We start from the raw sequence: 18,883 nt of genomic DNA, 5'->3' as shown, positions 1-18,883 counted from the left end.
GTGACTACAGACAGGAGTGCTGCAGCACATGAAGGTGGAGGGAGTGATGAAGGTGGATGCACCGTGTCAAGGTGCTGCTGAGTGACCTCAGGCAAAGCACGTGGGTTTCTCCAGGGAGGAGTTTGGATTTGGCTGCCTTGAAGTTCAGAGACCCCTTGTATGTCGGACGCTGTGGGTCAGATTGAGCATTCCCAGCTCCTGGTATGAGCTGAAAGTGGGGGTCCTGCCCAACCTGTGAGGCTGCCAGCGGATGAAGCAGAGCCTCCCAAAACAGAGGCGGTCCAAACCTCAGGTGCACACACTGCTTTTAACCCACTTCTGCTCTTCCAGTCGGTGGTGTGGGACAGATGCAAGCCCATTTCCAGGGGTTTGTGGGGCCTGCAGAGGACAAGGTCCCTATAGGTAGCCACATTATTGCAGTTGGCCGTTTCTGTGTGTTTCTGCCACAGAGCAATGGCTTTTGCTAAGACATCTCTGCCTTGAGAAGACATGCTTGGCTTTGCTGCAGGCTCCTTCTGGCTTGTGATGCTGCAGGATGATGATGAGGGTCTCCCTGACCCATCTCCTGAACTGGTGCGACCCGCTCCCAGCCAGTCCCTAGCAGGAGAAACACTCGTGCAGGGGGTTTATCTCCTCCCATGGCCAGCCCTGAGTATCTGGATCTCAGTCAGACCCCTCCCAGGCGAGTGGCAGCTGGCAGAGTGGTACCTGTTGTCCAGGCAGATGTGATGGGGGCGAGGGTAGATGGGTTGTACTGGTGCTTTACATGGAGCAGCCTGCTGTCACCTTGCTGGCCACCCGGTGCTGGGGCTGGCCCTCAGTGTGTGCTGTGGGGCTGTTGGGCAGGGCTAATCAGAGGAGGTTTATAAGTGAGACACGTAGGGTGGTGTGGGAGGGGAGGGGAAGAAGGTTATCCGGAGGCTGCTGCCGGCTGGTTCTCTGCTCTCCGAAGTGATCAGCACCTCACTGTCATTGAGGCAGGGACAATGCTCAGAGAAGCCTCTCTCCTTCCCCCTGGTGCCCCCCCTTTGCTGGCAGGGGACGAGAGTCATGGAGGGGAAGCTGTAGCTGTCAAGGATGGGGTGCACTCCCAGGGAATCGGGTGTCTCGAATATGTGGTCGATATCGGAGAAGCTCACCAGAGCCTGCGTGGAGTCATAGGAGCTTTTATCCATGTCATCGACCCCGCAGGACTCAGGGTAGCTCCCCTTGTCCTGGCCCTTCCGCCGCAGCAGGCGGAGGTCATCTCTGAAGTGGGGGTTGAAGAGCACGTAGAGCAACGGGTTGAGGCAGGCGGGCAGGGGCAGGACCACGAGAAGGATGGATTTGATGACCTCTGGGGTGATGAGGAAGAGGTTGAGTGTGGAGGAGAAGGTGAGGAAGGCTACTGGGCAGTAGAGGAGACAGTTGGTGAAGATCAGCCAGGCCACATGCTTGACCATGGCACAGTCCCAGACAGCGCTGAACTCCCCCTTCAGCAGGTTGCAGTAGAGTCGGATGTAGGTGCCTGTGATAGTCAGGAAGCAGAGCATGTTTGTCATCACCAAGGCCACAGTGAAGCCCAGGGTGGCCGGTTTCCCATCTGGAATGGGATATGGGAGGCAGAGAGGGGATGCTCCATATTCCCCAACGGAGAAGAGAGGGAGAACGGCAGCCACAGAGGACAGCAACAGGCAGCAAAAAGCAGCAGCCTTGACCTTGCCTAAGGAGGGTGACTTTCCATAGCCCCGCACACAGGAGACTGAGATGCTGCACTGCACGGCAGCCAGCGCCAGCAGGAAGATGGCAGCCTCGGAGGCAAACACCGACAGGAATCCCGTCACCCTGCAGCCTGCTCCCGTCTCCCATCTGGCGCCGTAGTTGGCAAAGTGGCCGTAGGTCAGAGCGTCGACGAGAGCCAGCACGCTGCAGTAGATGCCTGTCAGCATGTTGGCTCCGGCGATGGAGCCGATGATGAACTTGACTGGAGAGAGGTAGCTGGAAGAGGCAAAGACAGCCAGGATGACCAGCCCGTTGCAGAGCACTGAGACCAGAACGATGACCCAGACTCCCAGGCGGATGATCCAGCTCTCGAACAAGTGATCGCAAGGCTTGAAGGGACCTGGAAGAAAACAGACCCCAAAGGTATACCCAGGATATTCCCCTTCATGAGTTTTAAGCAGCAGAAATCAAAAGAAATGAGAGGAAACTGAGCAATCTTGCCTGTGAGGACACCACTGAGCTGCGAATGGGGACCAAATCCAAAGGCAGTTCCTGGTGTCCCAGCCAGCCTGAGCTTGCTGGCATGGTTCTGATGGAAGTAAGGAGACAGTGGCATCTCCCTCCTCTCCCTTTCTCCGGAAACATAGTAAAATACCCCTGCAGTGCTGCAAGTAGGATCAGGAGATCAAGGACAAGGTCTTGTCTTGCAGTATTATGGGCTGGCAGGGACAAAACAGTCTCAGTCTTGCAAGGGAACGGGAACTTCTTGAAAGCATGAGTCTGAGTGCGGGCAGGGTGGTGGATGGAGGAGCTGGATACCTCGGATTCCTGATAAGGAATCACCTGATCAGACCTTGTCCTCCCCTCATAGGAGGGCAGCTACAGCTGGGTTGGGAGAAGGGAGCTCCTCACTTGTCCCCAGTTTGGCCAGAGCCCAACCATTCCAGCTTCTGATCTGCATGTCTGAGACGTGGGAAGGGTTGTGGGACCCTGGGGACTTAGAGAAGCTCAAAGGCTGGGTTCAAAGGGTTTCCCTGGCTGCTCACCTGGGCTTGGTGTGCACTGAATAGTGGGGTGCAGCTTGGATTCCTCAAGGTCCAGCTGGAGGTCATCTGTATCTAGGTCATCTGGGGAGAAAATGAGAATCAGTGCTCAGAGAATGAGCAGGGCCATCAGGGCTAGCTGGGCTAGAAGCTTTTCCCACTGCCTGTCCTCAACACAGACCTTCCCAAACAGTTCCTAGCCCTCCAGTTCGCAGTAGCTGCTGGTGTCTGGTTTGACCCCTGCGGTCGCTGCTGTAGAGGGAGAGGCTCTTGTAGATGTTGGTGGGTTGCAGCGTGGGCAGCCCCTCTGGTTTGAGGTTACTCCCAACACTTGAAGTGGAAGAGCCCCAGCTCCCAGCGCTTTGTGACTGCAGATCCCTCCTCCCAGCATGCTTTATTAAACATAAAGAAATACTCCAGCCTGTGTGGTTACAGAAAACAAAGCCTTCAAATGCATCTTCTAAATGGAAGCTTTCTGGGCAGGCTTTGTCCAGTGTTGGTTCATCCTCAATGACATTGGAGCTTTGTTCAAAGAGAGCTGTTAGCTTCTACTTGCAGCACAAAGTCTTCATGAGCAGCCACCACCAAAGAGCTCAGAAGCAAAGAGACAAGAGGACCCAACATCTATTGCTTTATTTTATGTCCTACAATTTCTTGGGAATGTGATGCACTGTCTTGCATTTTCATAAAGGCAGGCTGATTGCCCCTGCCTGCAGATTTCAGACCCATGGGGTTTATGCACCCAACTGCACTGTCCTCATTGCCCATCCTTGCTGGGCCCACATCTCCATCACGAGGGCACCCTGAGCCAGTCGTGGGCTCACTGGGGGTCAGGCAGACTCTCCCTGGCTGAAGGGGAAGCTGCTGGAAGAGAATGGCTCTGGGTTTTTTGTGTTTTGGTGGCCCGTAGGGGTAGGTCATCACTAAGGAGAATGGCATCCTCTCAATTGAATCCAAGGCATGCTTTTCTGCTTTGTTCCTTGCTCCTCTTTTTAAATTGCCACTGATTCACAGTGCTGAGACATGGTGAGGACAGCTGCTGTGTCGCTGCACCATCCCCACCCATGGCACCAGCATGGCCTGCTGCTCCCAAGGGAGACCTTCGGAGGCTTTCTGCAAGTGGGAAGAAGGGGAAAGGATGTGGGGTTTTGCTTCTTGCAGCTCAATATCAAGGGACCTGGAGCTGTGGCTGTGGGATGAACTCTCCATGGGATGATACGGGCTGATGCTGGTGTCCATGTGCAGGAAGGCGAGTTTCCACAGTGCTGAGGATACAACTCACCCAAGTGGGATTTAGTTGCCTAACTTGTTTAGAAATGGGGTCTCTCATGAGGTCTGCTCCCTGTCTGTGTTTGGAAATATGACTGGGATTGTTAGATTGAAGAATGATGACAAATAACGTGTTCTCTTTAGTGCCTCCTGACAAGCACTGTGGCTTCCTCAGCTTCAGTGAGCTTTGGGGGAAAAAAAGCCATTTTAAAATGTGTCTGTGTAAGAGTTGAAATCTTTCGGCTGCTTTGGAGCCTGGCAAGAAAACACTCACAGTGGGATGGGAAAATGTTTCGTCCTTGTATTTTATAGTCTTATAAACCTCCAGTGACTTTTTCATCCAGAGCGCAGGGGCTGTGATGTGCAGTCACGACACTCAAATCAACGCAGAGGCTTCCACTTTCTGCCCAACTCTGCCCATGGTAATGTTAAATCCTAACCTGCCCCATCCCTTCTCTCTTCAAAGGGCCAGAATGTGCATAGTCTGAAGTGCGGGTTAAACCTTTACATGGAGTGAAGCAGTGATCTTTTGGTTTGCCTCAGCTTTTGAGCTAGCTGGGCATTGCAAAGCAATCCTTGGCCAGTGCGGGGGGGTTCAAGGCAGAAAATGTACCTCTCTGCTGGAAATCAGTGCTTCCCCTAGCCTGGGAGCTGGGGAGAAAAGCAAAGGGCTGTGGGGATGTAGCAGGGCGGACTGCATTCCCTGTTAGGTAGCCCTTACTTATTTGAATTTGGCTAACGTGCTTCCACTTATCTGAGGCCCCATGGAACAAAAGTGCTTTGCTTGTAGTGCCCTTTGCATAGAGAATGGTTCCCAGCTGCCTTACTGACACTGGTGTGGAACGAAGAGGAGGAGAACAAAAACCACGGGGCTGGATGCTTCTTCCCCTTTTCTGGGGTCTGCCATAGCCAGGGCAGGCCCCACGTGTGGTTTGCAGATAAGTGCTCTCTCCTTCACAGTTAGGGCATAGGTGGCTGCAAGGGGCCTGGGCAGGTGATTTTGGGAAGCTTGAGTGGTCTCGGATGGCAGAAGCAGCGTAGGTCTAAGGACCCCTCAGGGTTTGCTGGATGGTTGGAAAAGTTAATGGGTCTGCTTTAGAACCCAGTGGAGGTGCTGGGCTGGGTAAAGCAGTGTGCTGTTATCAAGGACAGCCATACAAGTGTGTTCTCTTCTCACTTTCTAGAGCTTCATTCCATTATTGCAAACATATGTTTGCAAGTAAATACGTCCCTTTCTATCCTCAAACTAGTGCTCCCAAAGTGGGGTGCTGGGGCTGTGATGGAAGTGGCCTGTGGCAATAGTACCACTTGCACTTTGCCTGCCCTCCCTGTTTGGGGAGGGTAGCAGGAGCGAGCTGCCGGATGCCCTGTGTGACAGCCCCAGAGCCATCTTCGGGCTCCTGCCCAGCTGCACGGGACAGGCTTAGGGCAGGGGTGAATCTGTGAAATGCCACCAATTATAACTCAAAGAGGCATCTCCTGAGCACCGAAATTTCGGAAATGGGGCCTTAAATATCTGTTGTGACAAGGGGACAGGAATGTGCCAACCACGCTCCTTTGGGCCTGGGGTGGCTCTCGGGTGGATGTGGCCAGACACACTGGGGTGGTGTCTGGGGGTTCCCAGGTACCCAGGACTGTGGCAGGATGGGAAGGAGTAGAGCTGGTCCCAGAGTCCGTGGCACCACATGCACCATGTGGCTGGCGTCAGACGGTCCTTTGGTGCTGGGATGGGTGCAGGGAGGCAGCACTGCCTGGCTGCTGGAGCAGGGCTGTGTCACTGGGGACCCATTTCTCATCCCTACACAGCTGCCTGGGACAAATGGCCTTTCACCACCCGGCCATGAGGTTCTGCAGGCTTGTTCGTAAAGGGCTCCTCAGTCCCTTGCTGGAAGCACTATGCAAGGCTGAGAGGACACGGCTGTCTGGAAGCGTGCCCCATCCCTCTCACAAGTTCTCCCACAGCATCCAAGCACCCTGATGAGCCTGGCTGTACACTGCAGGGACGGAGCTCCGAGGTATTTTCTCTTAATGAGACCAATTTATCTCTTGCATGGAAGGAATGTTTGAGAGGTTTTTTTCCTCTTTAATGAGGATGTGTTACAAGATTCATGTAACACAGCTAAATACTGCTGGTGGCCATCAGAAAGGAAGCACTGGGGACAGAAATAAAGCAACAATTGATTAAATAAAATAGGAGTATCACAAAACCCTCATTGTGAAGAGTAGGCTGTGCATTACTGAATGGTAAGGAGACTCATCTGCAAAAGCTGCACATAGTAAAGAAGGATTTTCTTGAGCATTTTGCATTTGTACCTCTGTGGTTTGGTATTTCAAGACAGAATGAGTGCTTTAACATCTGAAAATGTGAGCCTTTACGAGCTGCTAATAGTCTCATCTGGCACATCTTAGGATCAGTCAGCATTCCCCTCTGGTCATAGTATCTCGTGAACACACATATAATCCATGAGGCTGAGACTGGCCTTGGGGCCTGGCAGCCTATGGTAGGTCTTGGTCTGTCAACAGAGCCAGGAGAGACTATCTTTTGAGACACCAAATGCTTTGGTACCTAGCAAGAGCAGAATCACATCCTAGCTCACAACATGGCTCTGCCCACGGATTGATCACCGTTCAGCCCGCGTTACTTACAGTGGTTATCAGCATGGCCTGGAAACAATTCCATGGTCCTCTTGTGGGGATCCTCCTCCTCAGGGCTCATGTCTTCCGTCTCCCATTGGCTGGACATCTTGAAGAAGCTGCTGCAGCTTCCATAGGCACAGCACTGGTAGGCATAAGGTACCTCGAGAACTCTGCAAGAGGGGGAAAGCAGAACTTTGAGGTGCATCAGCTCCATGACCTGGCTCTCCACTGCTTTGCACTTTGTGCTTAACTTCCATATGTAACAAAAGCAAGTCTATCAGGTGATGGTTACATTGGAGCAGGACTTTGCTCTGGTGAAGGACTCCATGTAGGACAGAATGTGGGCCCAAGTCACGCCAAGGTGTCTCTGCACTGCCCACTTTTGGTGCTAAAGACACTGTCGGTCAATAGGATGTTTTCAAACAACAGGTTTGGAAACTGCGCTGAAGTTCCTGGAGATTCCTAAAAACCTTTCTGCAGTTCTCCCTACACTGAAATAGCCTCTTTTTCCCCTGCCCTCCGGCAATGCACCATCTGCACGTGCACCCTTCAGTTCTGACCCCAAAGCCATTTTTTGCTGAGCATCCTTTCTTTGGCTTAAAGTGAGAAGCTTCCCAAGAGCTCAAGGGAGCGCAAGGTCCTCCTTTGCTTGGTGCTGAAGGTCAGAGAGGCACCTCCAAGCTCCAGTTCCAGGAGCATTGCTCACCTCTGCCAGCTCGAACAGGGAAAACTCAGGTCTCTTGAGTGGAGCAAGTTATTTTAATGTCTGATTTCTGCTCGGGAGTCGAATTGTCAGTTAATTACAGCGTTAATTAAATAGCAGCTGAACATCAGCTGGATGAATACCAGGCTATCAGTCAGCAGCTGCATGCTCTTCAAAGGCTGCAAACTCCTGCTTCTTTGCTGGGAGTCAGGGAGACTGCTGATGGAGGCAAAGGAACCTCAGGCTTTCCAGACAATTGAGGTCTCCTGACCAGATCAGTAAATCTGGTGAAACTTTATAGGCTAAAAATATGCTTTGTTTTAAGTTCCCAAACACTTCTGGCCGAGCCCTGGGAGGCTACGGAAACTCTGTATACAAGCTGCCTTCCTGTTATAAGCTCCCAATTAAATCCTATTATTGCAAGGTGATAGCGAGGTACGGAATCTCCCAGGCTGGCTGAGGACTGTTCTCAGATCATCCCTCCAGACATATGCCTAAGAACAGGTCTATTTAATGGCAATACCTGAAAGAGGATGATATTGTTATCCTTAAGGTTATTTGGTCCATCACCTGCCATGACACATTAACCACTCCTGCACACTCAGTCTTTCTGGTTCAAATCCAAATCAGTTCCAGAGGTGTCAATGGAATTAGAGGAGGAACAGCCCTGGAAATGCTCAGCTTGACCCACTGGGCACAAGGGACTGCTGTCTTGGGTGTGGAAAGCCCTCCAGAAGCTTCTGGGATCCCCTGCTGTTTGGAAACCAGCTATGGCAAGTCAAAACCATCAGGAGAGAAAGCCCTGTGGACAGCACTGCTGAGGCAGACTGAAGCGAGAGACCCACGCGTTGCACCAGGCCTGAGCTCCTAAGCCCAGTGTTGGTGTGGCTGTGACCCCAGCAGTGGGTGTCTAAACTGGAGCAGCTCTACCCTTGGGAACGGGATGAGTGGGAGCATCAGCTCATGCATCCTTGGCTCCAAGGGAGCTACCTGGGAGACCCAAGCAAAAGACGGCTTCACTTGAGGGGCATTTGAGTCATCTGGACCACGGGGGGCTCAGCCTGAGGGCGGCTGACATGCTGGAGACCCATCACTACGGGAGGGTCAGGAGAGTGGGAGCCTGCAGCGGGGCACTGCACTCCAAGCCTTCTGCAGCCTCATTTGGCTTGGTTTGACCCCTTCAGGCTCCTCATTAATCCGTAGCAGACCAGACGCGGCCACACAAACAGAGTTTACTGAAGGAAAGCTGGATGTCATTAGCTAGGACTGGCTTCTGGGAATGTTTTCCGTTCAAGGGAGCCCTGAGCTGGGCCTGCTCCATGCTTTCCACTTGTGTGTGTGTTTGGGTGGGGGCCGATGGGCCCGGGAGCATCACCACTCTCCCATGGAAGACTTTAAAAGATGAGGCGCATTAGCAGCAGATGAAGCTCCCTCAACCTATTGGCCTGAAAGGATGGAGGAAAGCACGAGATGAGCAAGGAAAGAAGGAGACTGATTGCTATAAGCAAATACAGGCTGTGCTGAGAGCCAGAAGTGAAAGAGCCAACACCACCACTACCTCATTTTGGGGAAGCTCTCCTTGGCGAAGGGCTCAGAGAGAGCCGGGTTGCCTTGGAGCTTCAGATGGGTCAGTCCACCCAAACCATCCAGAGGCAGCGTGACCAGCCGGTTATCAGTCAAGTCCCTGATGAAGGGAAAGCAGAGAAGGGAGACTGTGGTCAGGGTTTTGGTGCTGGTTGTATCTCAGCCAAGCAGAGGCTTGGAGAGCCACACTGTCTGCCTGGATTACTCCCTCTAATGGGATGCTGAAATGGGACTTAGTGCTGTATGGGGACCAGGATCCGCTGGAGGTAAATGGATTGATACTGCAATCCCAGGGGAAAATGAGGGGCAGGGGCTAATGTTCACATTGAAAGCTCAGGATAGTATCCACCTCCTGTACAAATATCTCTCCCATGCATCTCTTCCCTCACCACTTCCCCCGTAACAGGTCAGGTATGACTGCAGCTCCCAGCCCATAAAATACCCAAGGACCGTAGTGAGGGTCTGAGGACTGGGGTCCCCTCTAAGGCCAGTGAAGATAGTCTGCAATACTCTTGCCAAAACCGTGTGTCCTGCTGATCTTTCATAAGGACATCTAAAGCAGGCTTGAAAGCATCAGAAAACAGCGGTTTCTGTTCAGGGTGACAGCATCTTGAAGATGCTTTTTCATGGTCCCCTTAATATTGGTAGGAAACCTTGGGATTTGGTCTGCCCATGTCAGTGCTGAGGCATGTACCTCAGCATTGCAGCCTTCTGATATCTAAATGGCAGGTATCCTTGGGGATATCTGAGCTCCTCAGATACCTGCTGTCCATGGCCCACTGTGAAAGAAGTATCATAGAGTAGTTAGGGTTGGAAAGGACCTTAAGATCATCCAGTTCCAACCCCCCTGCCATGGGCAGGGACACCTCACACTAAACCAGGGCACCCAAGGCTCTGTCCAACCTGGCCTTGAACACTGCCAGGGATGGAGCATTGGTATCACTGCAACTTACAGCTTGGTGAGCGAGTGCAGGGTCACAAAGGCTTCAGGGTGAATAAACTGGATGTGATTCCAGCTCAGGTCTCTGCAAGGCAAGGACATGACAGTAAGAGGGGTGTAAAGCAGGGCAGTGAAGCTGCTGACACCCCCCTGGTAAAGGGGCATGATGCGAGCAAATGTGCTATCTGTAGCCTCTCGGTCAGCAGCAAGCTCTGTCTCATTGCAGCTCCTTGGAGACAAATACGTTTGGGTCTATACATGGGTGATTTCTAACAAAGGGCACAAGAGTTTGCGTTGCAGGATCTCCTCCACTGAGACCAGTGGGAAAGGTTCCTTTGGGTAAGTTTCTGTAAATCTGGGGGGCTATGCTAACGCGCTAAACCTCAGGGCAGTAGACAGGTTATGCTGTAGTGCCAGAGCATCCCCGATGTGGTCACAGTGCTGGGCTCCCAGGCACAGGCAGATGTGGTCAGGGACTGGGTGAAGGTGAACCAAGGTCATGTGGGAGTGTTTCCTGTCATGGACAGTTGGCTTGAACACACTGAGGCTCCTCAATGAGCTCTGCTTCCACCTGAGCTGGAGGGCTCAGCACCCTCTGTCACCAGCAGAGAAGAGCCAGTGGATCAAGAAACCTCTTTTTCTCCTAAGGCTGACTACAGGAGAAGTCTCCCAAGTGTGTCTTCATCTTTCCTGCTCCAAAGGGAGCTGGAGATACCTACCCAGGTGTGTGTGTGTGTGCTGGGTGAGATGGATCCTTCCATAAGGATGCAGAAAACACGCAAGGGAAATGCTGGAGCTTGCATTCTCAGATGTACAGTTACATGACTGTGTGTGCCAGCAGCATGCCCCTATTTGCATGCTTGTCTGTAGTGTTCCATGGGATATGTGAGTGTTCCTGTGCAGTTACTAACACAATGTGCACCTCTAGGAATGCTGGCCGGTTAAATGCTGCACCAGGGGCAGAAACTTCCGTGCAATTCAGTTCCCATCCTGACAGAACAGTAAATAGAAACCATCAGCACGCTGAGGGCTCTTCTCACGTGTACAGGGACAATCGTGCCCTGTGGAGCCTTGCTAGCTTCTCAAAGGTGCCAAGCACATCAATGGGCTGTGTACTGCAAGGTTCCTGTGTGTGTATGTTATGTGCACACTTGCGTGCACTTCATACGTCTAACATGCACTGTTGAGTTGTGGGGACACCGTCCCAGATCAAAGGGGATGCTCTGCATGGGGGTCCCAGGAATGCACAGCCTAGGACTAGCGTGTGCAGGGAAAGGGGTGTTCCTGCACAAATCCCTGCCTTGCGTCCGTGCCTTTGTGGGTATCTAGAGGTCAGGTGTCTATAGTGTGTGCTGTGTATCAGATGAGTTGCAGCGTGTGGTTAGAGCATGCGATGGGAAGCATCCCCATGTGTGGGCAGGGAGGCTGGCAGGTGCTGTGTGCATTTACAGAGGGGTGTCTGCATGCAGAAGGGAAGTCAGAGGGAACATTTGTGCCCTGTTCTTTTGTAAAGGGAAGTGGAAGAGGGACTGGACAGCAAAAGTGGTGCTCACAAGTCCCCTTCTTCCATCAAAAAGTCCAGTTGCTCCCCTGCTGTACTTACATGGAGCGCAGGGCCATCAGCTGCACAAAGGTGTCTGCTCTGATCTCATGGATCCTGTTGTTCTGGAGACCACTGAAAAAGCAGAGGCCGGTCTGAGAAAGCAGCATTCACACTTTGTAGGGATCGTTGTCACCCCACAGCAGCCACTGTCCCGGTGGAAGCTGCCATTTGAGCGTGGGAGATCTACTCTTACTTCAAGGGGTAAACAGGATGATCAACAAAACAGCTTCAAGTGGGCAGCTCCAGTGCTCAGCCAGCCTCTACTTTTGATGCCAGCACAGCACAGCAAAGTACCGTTGGTGTATAGTGGTTGAATGTGCCCCATTATCTACAAAGCCATGCTGGTTCCCTACTCTGGTCCACCCTAAGCCTGCAGACTGCTTTTGAAGCGAAATCCAGTGCTGTCACATTCTAGTTCTGTTTGCTGTGGCTGGGACCTCTGAAAAGACCTGAGCTAACGAAGCTCCTGTGCACAGGGGATGTATTCTTAGCCTGTATTTGCACAGGGGAAGGCCTGGAGCTCTGGTCCGCTTGCAGCCCAGGCAGTGAGTTCCAACCCTCAGCTTTCCAAGCGCTTGGTGAAGGTTTGAGTTGGGAACTGCCTCTCTCCCCAGAAGAGCCCTTCTCCCCAGGGTGGTGCATGAGGGCATCTCGTTACTCACAGCTCCTCCAGCCGCTGGCACCGGTGGAAACTGGGCAGGTCTTCGATGTGGTTGTGCGAGAGCTCCCTGCAGGGGAAGGACCAGCACAGCAGTGTGAAGAGATCAAAAGGGAGCACCCCTGATCCCTCCCTTGGAAAGCTGGAGAGGGGGTGACTTCCATTTTGCACAGATGTAGGCAGCAATAGCCCCCGGGGAGGGGGATCTCCACTCTGCACACACACGATGCTTGCTCTGAGTGTCTTTGTGCAAGGCAAGGACTGGTGCAAGCCTCGTGCCCCTGTGGTAGCTCTTACAGCCCCCATGCAAGATCTCTGCAGCAGATCTGCAGAGAGGGGTGAGGAGCAGAGGGCCAGAGATGTGGCATTAACGGCATCATCTGTGTTCAGATGTGTCAACGTGGGGGAGAGCAGTGAAAACCACCTCCGCGGGGACAGAAGGGCAATGCATCTCAAAGGCAAGAGAGATGCAAACATGCACAAACATTGGCCCGCATACTGTCCTGATGCTGAAAGCAATGCAGTTAATGTCAGCAAAGCTAAGTGGGAAAGAAGAGTGAGGATAAAGGTGGGGTGTCCCGGTAAAGCTCTCCCACAAGGAGGGGCAGGCATGAGGAACAGGCTCTGCTGCACAGCCTTACACTCAGATAACTTGCAAGCATAAAGAGTGCCTGGGACCCTACAGCCTGGCCCATCCCAAAGGCAACACTTCCGTGCCAAGATGGCCATTGAGTTGGTCCCAGCGTCTAAAGATGAAAGATCTTCCTTGCAGGGACAGCTAGAGCCAAAATGCTGTGATCTGCAAAGTTCCAAACTGTGTTCTTTTATTTTTATGTTTTCCTCTTGTTCCCAATTTCTGTGATCAAGAATCCGTTCCCGTTGCTTTCCTGGAACAAACTTGTTTTCATTTTCAGCTTGCTTGTATAAAAACTGATGAGAGGCAAGCCTCCTGCTTGCCCTAAGGCTTCAAACTTGTATAAATCTGGCTCATGACTCATTTCCTGAGGATTTCTCTGACTGCAGACAAAGTTGGGATCTCAGGAGCGAGGGCTGTGACTCCTGGAAAGGCGCAGGAGTCTTTCTGAGGTGGGGATTTCGTCATGCACCAAGTTAAAGAAAAAAGCACATCCCTCCACTCAGCATCGTCCCTTGTTTTGCCAAGCAGGTAGAGCCAAAGCAACTTAAAGACTCTAAGCAAAACCCTGATCTGCCACGGCTGCACCATGTAAGTCCAGAGCATCATACTGGGACGAAGCAAGCAAGCTTCATGTAAAGCTCAAGGTAGTGCCTAAGAAAGTGGTGTTTTCTGCATGGAAAAGGTAACAGGAATAAGAACCCCAGGGTAGGCTTTCAAAGCTAGTGCCCTCCCTGAGCGAGACAAGAAGAAAGCTGGGTTTTCTGTTACTTACAGGACTCGGAGGCTGGGCAGCTGCTGACACATCCCTCTGGGGAGCAGATGGATGCCTGCCCGGGTCAGGGTCCTACAGGAGAGGAGGAGAGAGAAGAAATGATGTTAGCGAGAGCCAGCACACAGAGTCGGTGACCCACAAGCCCAGCTGCTGGTCCCAGGTGGTGGCAGGAGAGACAATATCAATGGGATAACGAAATACCGAGATAGAAACAAAACCCGGCTTGGAAACGGGCACTGTTGCTCGACCCGGTCAATGTGGCTACATGAAATTCTGGGATGCTGCCGCATACGGAACTCACTGCTGTCCTTCACCACCTTGAGGTCAGGTGGCAGTGCCCTGTGTGGTGTGCTCTGCTATCCCAGTTCCCCATTGCCCAGACTGCTGATGCTCCTGGAGCCACAGACACCTGTGCATGGCAGATGGATAATGTGTCCCTGTGTCCCCAAGGCAAGGCACAGCCAGATCATGCTCCTGGGCTGGGGTGCTCAGCTGTGCTCCCACACTGCGCTCAGTGTGTGGATGAGTGCCCTAAAGAGGAGAACCATGGGGGGGCCAGACACCCCATTTCCTCCAGCTCCTGCTCTGCTGGGTCTGGTGGTGTGAGGATGAGACCAGAACAGTTGCAGAAGCCCCCAGCCTGGGTGGCAGATGGTTTCTGCCCTGCCAGTGCTGGTCCCAGGATGGGCAGAGACGCTGGGTCTCATCAGACCATGCTGAAGCCCTGCACCCAAAGGTTCCTTCCTTCACAGATGCAGAAGGGAAGGAAGAGAAAAAAATAACTCAAACAAGGATTGGAGCACACTCAACAGTAGCGAGAGAGCAACTCACGGAAAGGAAAGCTGCTTTCAGGAGCCACAGGGGTGAAACGAAGCAGAGAGGTGAGTAACCAGGGAGAGGCAGAGCTGAAGACAACCAACTGCACAGCACTGTGAAAGTTGTCCTCGCTGAAACAGCCTGGACCGCCTTGATGGAGGAAGAGCACAAATAGCAGGGTAAAAGGGAGAGAGGTGCCACTCACAAAACTTCTAGGCTGGTGGTGCCCTTAAGGTCTGGGAATTCCCTGATGTCCGTCGCACCATTGAGTGACCTGCACAGAAATGAGGGTGAAGTGAGCAGGGCAGGACCCAGAAGCAAGTGTAGCTGCCCAAGGTCCCAGACCCATCAACTGTGGTGGCAAATCAGCTTCCTGGCACCCAAATGTGGTGATCGGAGGCCCAGATACAAAGGTCCCCCTCTCATCAGTGGACTGGAGCACCTCCTGTATGAAGACAGGCTGAGGAAGTTGGGGCTGTTCAGCCCGGAGAAGAGAAGCTGCGTGGGGACCTCATAGCAGCTTCCAGTGTCTGAAGGGGGCCTATAGGGATGCTGGGGAGGGACTCTTCGTCAGGGACTGTAGTGACAGGACAAGGGGTAACGGGTTCAAACTCAAACAGGGGAAGTTTAGATTGGATCTAAGGAGGAAATTCTTTCCTGTGAGGGTGGTGAGGCACTGGAATGGGTTGCCCAGGGAGGTTGTGAGTGCTCCATCCCTGGTGGTGTTCAAGGCCAGGTTGGATGAAGCCTTGTGTGGGATGGTTTAGTGTGAGGTGTCCCTGTCCATGGCAGGGGGGTTGGAACTGGATGATCTTGAGGTCCTTTCCAACCCAAACTATTCTATGATTCTATGATTCTATGATTCACTGCTGGCTGGGTGATGGAGCAGACGTCTCACACACTGAACATGCAGTGACCTGGAGCTGGGCATTTCTGTTCACAGGGGCTTGGCAAGCTCAGACCCTTTCCCAAACCACTGACATCCTTGGCATGACCCCTACTCAGATAGAACCTCCCAAACAATGGGGAATGTAAGCAGAGCATCCCATGCAAGAACCCTGAGCCTATACGTTTGGATCTAAAGAATGCATGGGTATTTGAAGGATTTATTTGCGTGAGTGCGTTCCTGCAGTGAAAGGCTGTGTGAGGCTTATAGAGATTCTGAGGTTTCCTCTGCCTCAGTATTTAGTGCTGTGCCACAAGAGGTTTGCTGAAAAGCCACTCAGTGCAGGCCTGCCAACATGGAGTGGCGGTGGTCCTGGAGCAGGCTTAGGGCCAAACATATGGAGGAAAGCACTGGCACCGCTACCTGCCCACTAAGATTATTTGTGCCATGGTGTCAGTGCTAAAGGACACATGTTCCTCTGCTTCTCCATCTTATGGGGGAAGGCAGACGCCTTCAGTGTCCTTGCATTTGGACCTACACAACAGTGTAGGTTTTGCTTGAGCAGCATGTGACAGAAGTTGTGGCACTTGAGTGTGGTCTTTGCTGGTGCTGATGCAGCCATGGAGACCTTAAATGACTCCAGTGCCTGTCAGCTGTGTTGGCAGGAGGAATGAAATGCTCCCTCCAAAGTGCCCTTCTCAAAAGGATTCTTCTTCAGCAGAAAACATCTGCAGTGTCCACTCCTTGGCTCATTGCCTTGGGGCTGGCCAGAAGAGTGGCACCATGGTCTTCTATTGGCACAAGGGCTCTAGACAAGAGGCAGGGAGAAGACCTCGAAGGTGTCGAGCTCACAGGGCTTGGAGCTTGGATGTGTTAACCTCTCTGAGGATGTGCTTGATGAACTTACAGAGTGTGGAGCTTTGGCAAGTACTGGAAAGCAGACTGTCCAACAAACTGGATGGGGTTGTCGTAAAAATGGCTGCAAAGAAAACGAGTAACTGGTCAGATTCTGCTGTGCATGAAGACAAGATGCTATTACAGGTCATGAGCCTTGGAGCACCCAGCATAGCAGCAGCTATTGACTATCCTTGTTTTCCAGACAGCCTCAGGCTCTTCCACTAGCGTGTTTCGGCTGAACATTGGTAAAACCGAGGTCTCCTGCTAGTCTGAAAGGGCTCTTTGGTGTCCTGCTGAACCCAAAGATGCAAAGATTCAACCCTGCTCTAGTGCCGTAACCCTATGATCACCACAATGATCTGGTGTCCCAGCTCCCCGACACATACAGATACTGCTGGAACTGGCGAGCAGCTTTTCTAAACACAATGAATAAACACAGGCAGATGTCAACCAGGGCTCTGAAAATCCTGTTACACGCAGCAAGTTTCCATGCAGACCACCCATACATTGGTCCTTCATTGTTATCAGCCTGTGCTACAGCAAAGTTCAGCTGCGGAGAAAGGAGAACCCATGGCAAAAGTCCTGAGGCGTAGCTGAGGAGGAGCTAATTTCAGCTTGCATTGGCCCATATATAACAAATTGCGGTCATGCTGATGACTGTTAGGAATCCCAACCAAACTTCATCAGGAAATGCCCCTTTCTGGGGGATATAAGGATTTAGGAAACATTGTTTAATTATCTTACATTGTTTGGAGGAGAGGATTCCCAACAAATGCGTTCTCTGGAATAGCTTTGATGTTGTTGTTATGAAAACCGCTGTTGGGAGAAACAAATATCTCAATATTAATGAATGAGAAAGCCTTGGAGACACCTTGTTTCTTCAGCAGTTTTAAAGTCTTCAAAACACATGGGGGATAGGATGCGCAGGCTCTGTTCCAGATGTAGCATCGTCCCAGCAAGTGAACAAGGTCTGCCTTTTGGCAGGACAAAGCCCTCATTCTGCTGTATTTACTCGGTGTACAGCTTGGTGCTCTGTATGTAACTCACTGAACCCACCAAGAATACAGAGACTTAAGGTTTAATGCCTTACAGGTCAGGAAAGAGGGGCAAATGAAATACACTTACTTTACACCCTCCAGGATCTACAATTCTGATGGAATGCTCTCCACTGTAGCTCCACAGCTGTCAACCAGAACGCAGCCTACCAGAGCCTACTTTGGCCAACAGTATTGGCCAGGAGGCATTTGTAGGTCTAGCTGTGACATTTGTGGTTAAGCTTGGGGAAAATGCTATCAGCAAACTTTTGCAGCAGAAGAGAGCTCTATGGGCACAGCCTCATCTCCTGTACCTCAAAACCAGCCAGGGAACCCTGTGCCCAAGACCAAGGCCAGGCTCTGAATGATGCCCAGGCTGTTTAGTCCCATAGGGCTGTTTGAAATTTGCCTCTTATTTAGTGACAGGCATTTCGAAAGCCACCTCAAAGTGGATTAAGGATCTTATTCTCATTTTGAATGTCCCAGTAATGCTGATTCCTGGTCTGATCAGAGAAATTCCTGAGAATTCTTCCAGGAACAAAACGATCAGATGGACTTTGAGACCTTCAGATATGATGGGACGATGAAAAGCTGCAGGAGGAGCCTGCTCCAAACCTGATGGAGAGATCTACTATTCACCTCCACCAGCCTGTTGCAGAGGTTGATGGTGGTGATGAGAGCTGATGGAAATTGAAGGGATAAACTGCTTCTAAGTGCATGTCAGAGAGGGCTGGAAAAGCCAAAAGAAAGCTTTGGACCGAGTGTTATCCTCTGGTCAGAGCACACGCGATGCTTTTGAAGAGGAATAAATAGGAAATCTCACAGCTCCTGCAGTCGTCCCAGCGTCCTGATAGCCCCAGGGAATTCCAGCAGCTCATTGTAGTTCAGGTCCCTGAAAGACAGAGAAAGGAAAAACATTCATTAATGTTGCCGTAGGAACTCAACCGAGTGTATCTGTGCTTTGAAGGGATGGAAACTTGGTTGTTAAGCATGGGAGCCGGGTTTTTCCCACTGTGCTGATCCAGCCGGTGCCTGGAAACAAAATCTCCCCCATCTCTGCAGTAGGAATATTCCCTGCTAGGAGCACAGGGAGGTGAGAGCCTGTCCAAGCCATGGCTGGACTCTTTCTCCCCAAGTCTCTCCTTGCCCATTGCTGTGCTGTGCTGCTGCTTCACATCTTCAGAGTGCCCCATCCCCATTCTCAAGAGGTCAGCCCCAGGGGCTTTGCCTTGAGTCAGTTTTCCTGCTTTTCCAGGTCAAAATGGGGCTTTATGAAGGACAAGAAAGACAAGTGAGGATTCAGCTGTGTGGGTCCTGTGAAAGGGGCACCCTTGCCCTGAAGATCAGAAGGGACATGGGACCATTCCCTTGGTGTTTGTCCTGGGGATGCCAGATCTCCCTGTCACTGGGACATGCTGTGACTGGACCCAGTGGGAAGAGCAGGCTATGGGAAGGCCTAGGTCTTCTTTTGATGGTTGGGGTGAACCCTGCAATGGAAACCATACGCTACAGGTGGAAGAAGTGTACGAGAGGTATTGACACTGCTGAGCATTAGGTTTAATTTGCAGTATAATAAATTAAGCAAAATATAATATGTTGGTCATAATGACAAGCCTGGCATTTACTTGCTCTGGCCTGGCAACCAGAAGGGACTTTTGAGCCTGAATGAAACTTCATGAGCTGCATTTGTTGTCCAAGGATGG

The 18,883-nt window shown here is 51.8% G+C and overlaps 1 protein-coding gene across 1 annotated transcript in view; it reads right to left on the bottom strand.

The window, feature by feature from the left end:
• Nucleotides 1-863: 863 nt before the first annotated feature.
• LGR6 (leucine rich repeat containing G protein-coupled receptor 6) overlaps nt 864-18,883 on the bottom strand; it is a 107,318-nt gene continuing 89,298 nt past the window's right edge. The window contains exons 7-18 of the mRNA XM_065698227.1: nt 18,004-18,072; nt 16,891-16,962; nt 16,157-16,228; nt 14,569-14,637; nt 13,548-13,619; nt 12,143-12,208; nt 11,481-11,552; nt 9,891-9,962; nt 8,912-9,037; nt 6,660-6,820; nt 2,748-2,828; nt 864-2,101 (exon numbers count right to left, since the gene is read on the bottom strand). Of these exons, the coding sequence (XP_065554299.1) occupies nt 864-2,101; nt 2,748-2,828; nt 6,660-6,820; nt 8,912-9,037; nt 9,891-9,962; nt 11,481-11,552; nt 12,143-12,208; nt 13,548-13,619; nt 14,569-14,637; nt 16,157-16,228; nt 16,891-16,962; nt 18,004-18,072 (2,170 nt within the window). The remainder of the gene's footprint in view (nt 2,102-2,747; nt 2,829-6,659; nt 6,821-8,911; nt 9,038-9,890; nt 9,963-11,480; nt 11,553-12,142; nt 12,209-13,547; nt 13,620-14,568; nt 14,638-16,156; nt 16,229-16,890; nt 16,963-18,003; nt 18,073-18,883) is intronic.

Source organism: Lathamus discolor, chromosome 19, assembly GCF_037157495.1.
Source record: "Lathamus discolor isolate bLatDis1 chromosome 19, bLatDis1.hap1, whole genome shotgun sequence".
Taxonomy (NCBI): Eukaryota; Metazoa; Chordata; class Aves; order Psittaciformes; family Psittacidae; genus Lathamus; species Lathamus discolor.
Note: the sequence above shows the minus strand (reverse complement) of the source record. Positions and strands in the feature narration are given on the sequence as shown.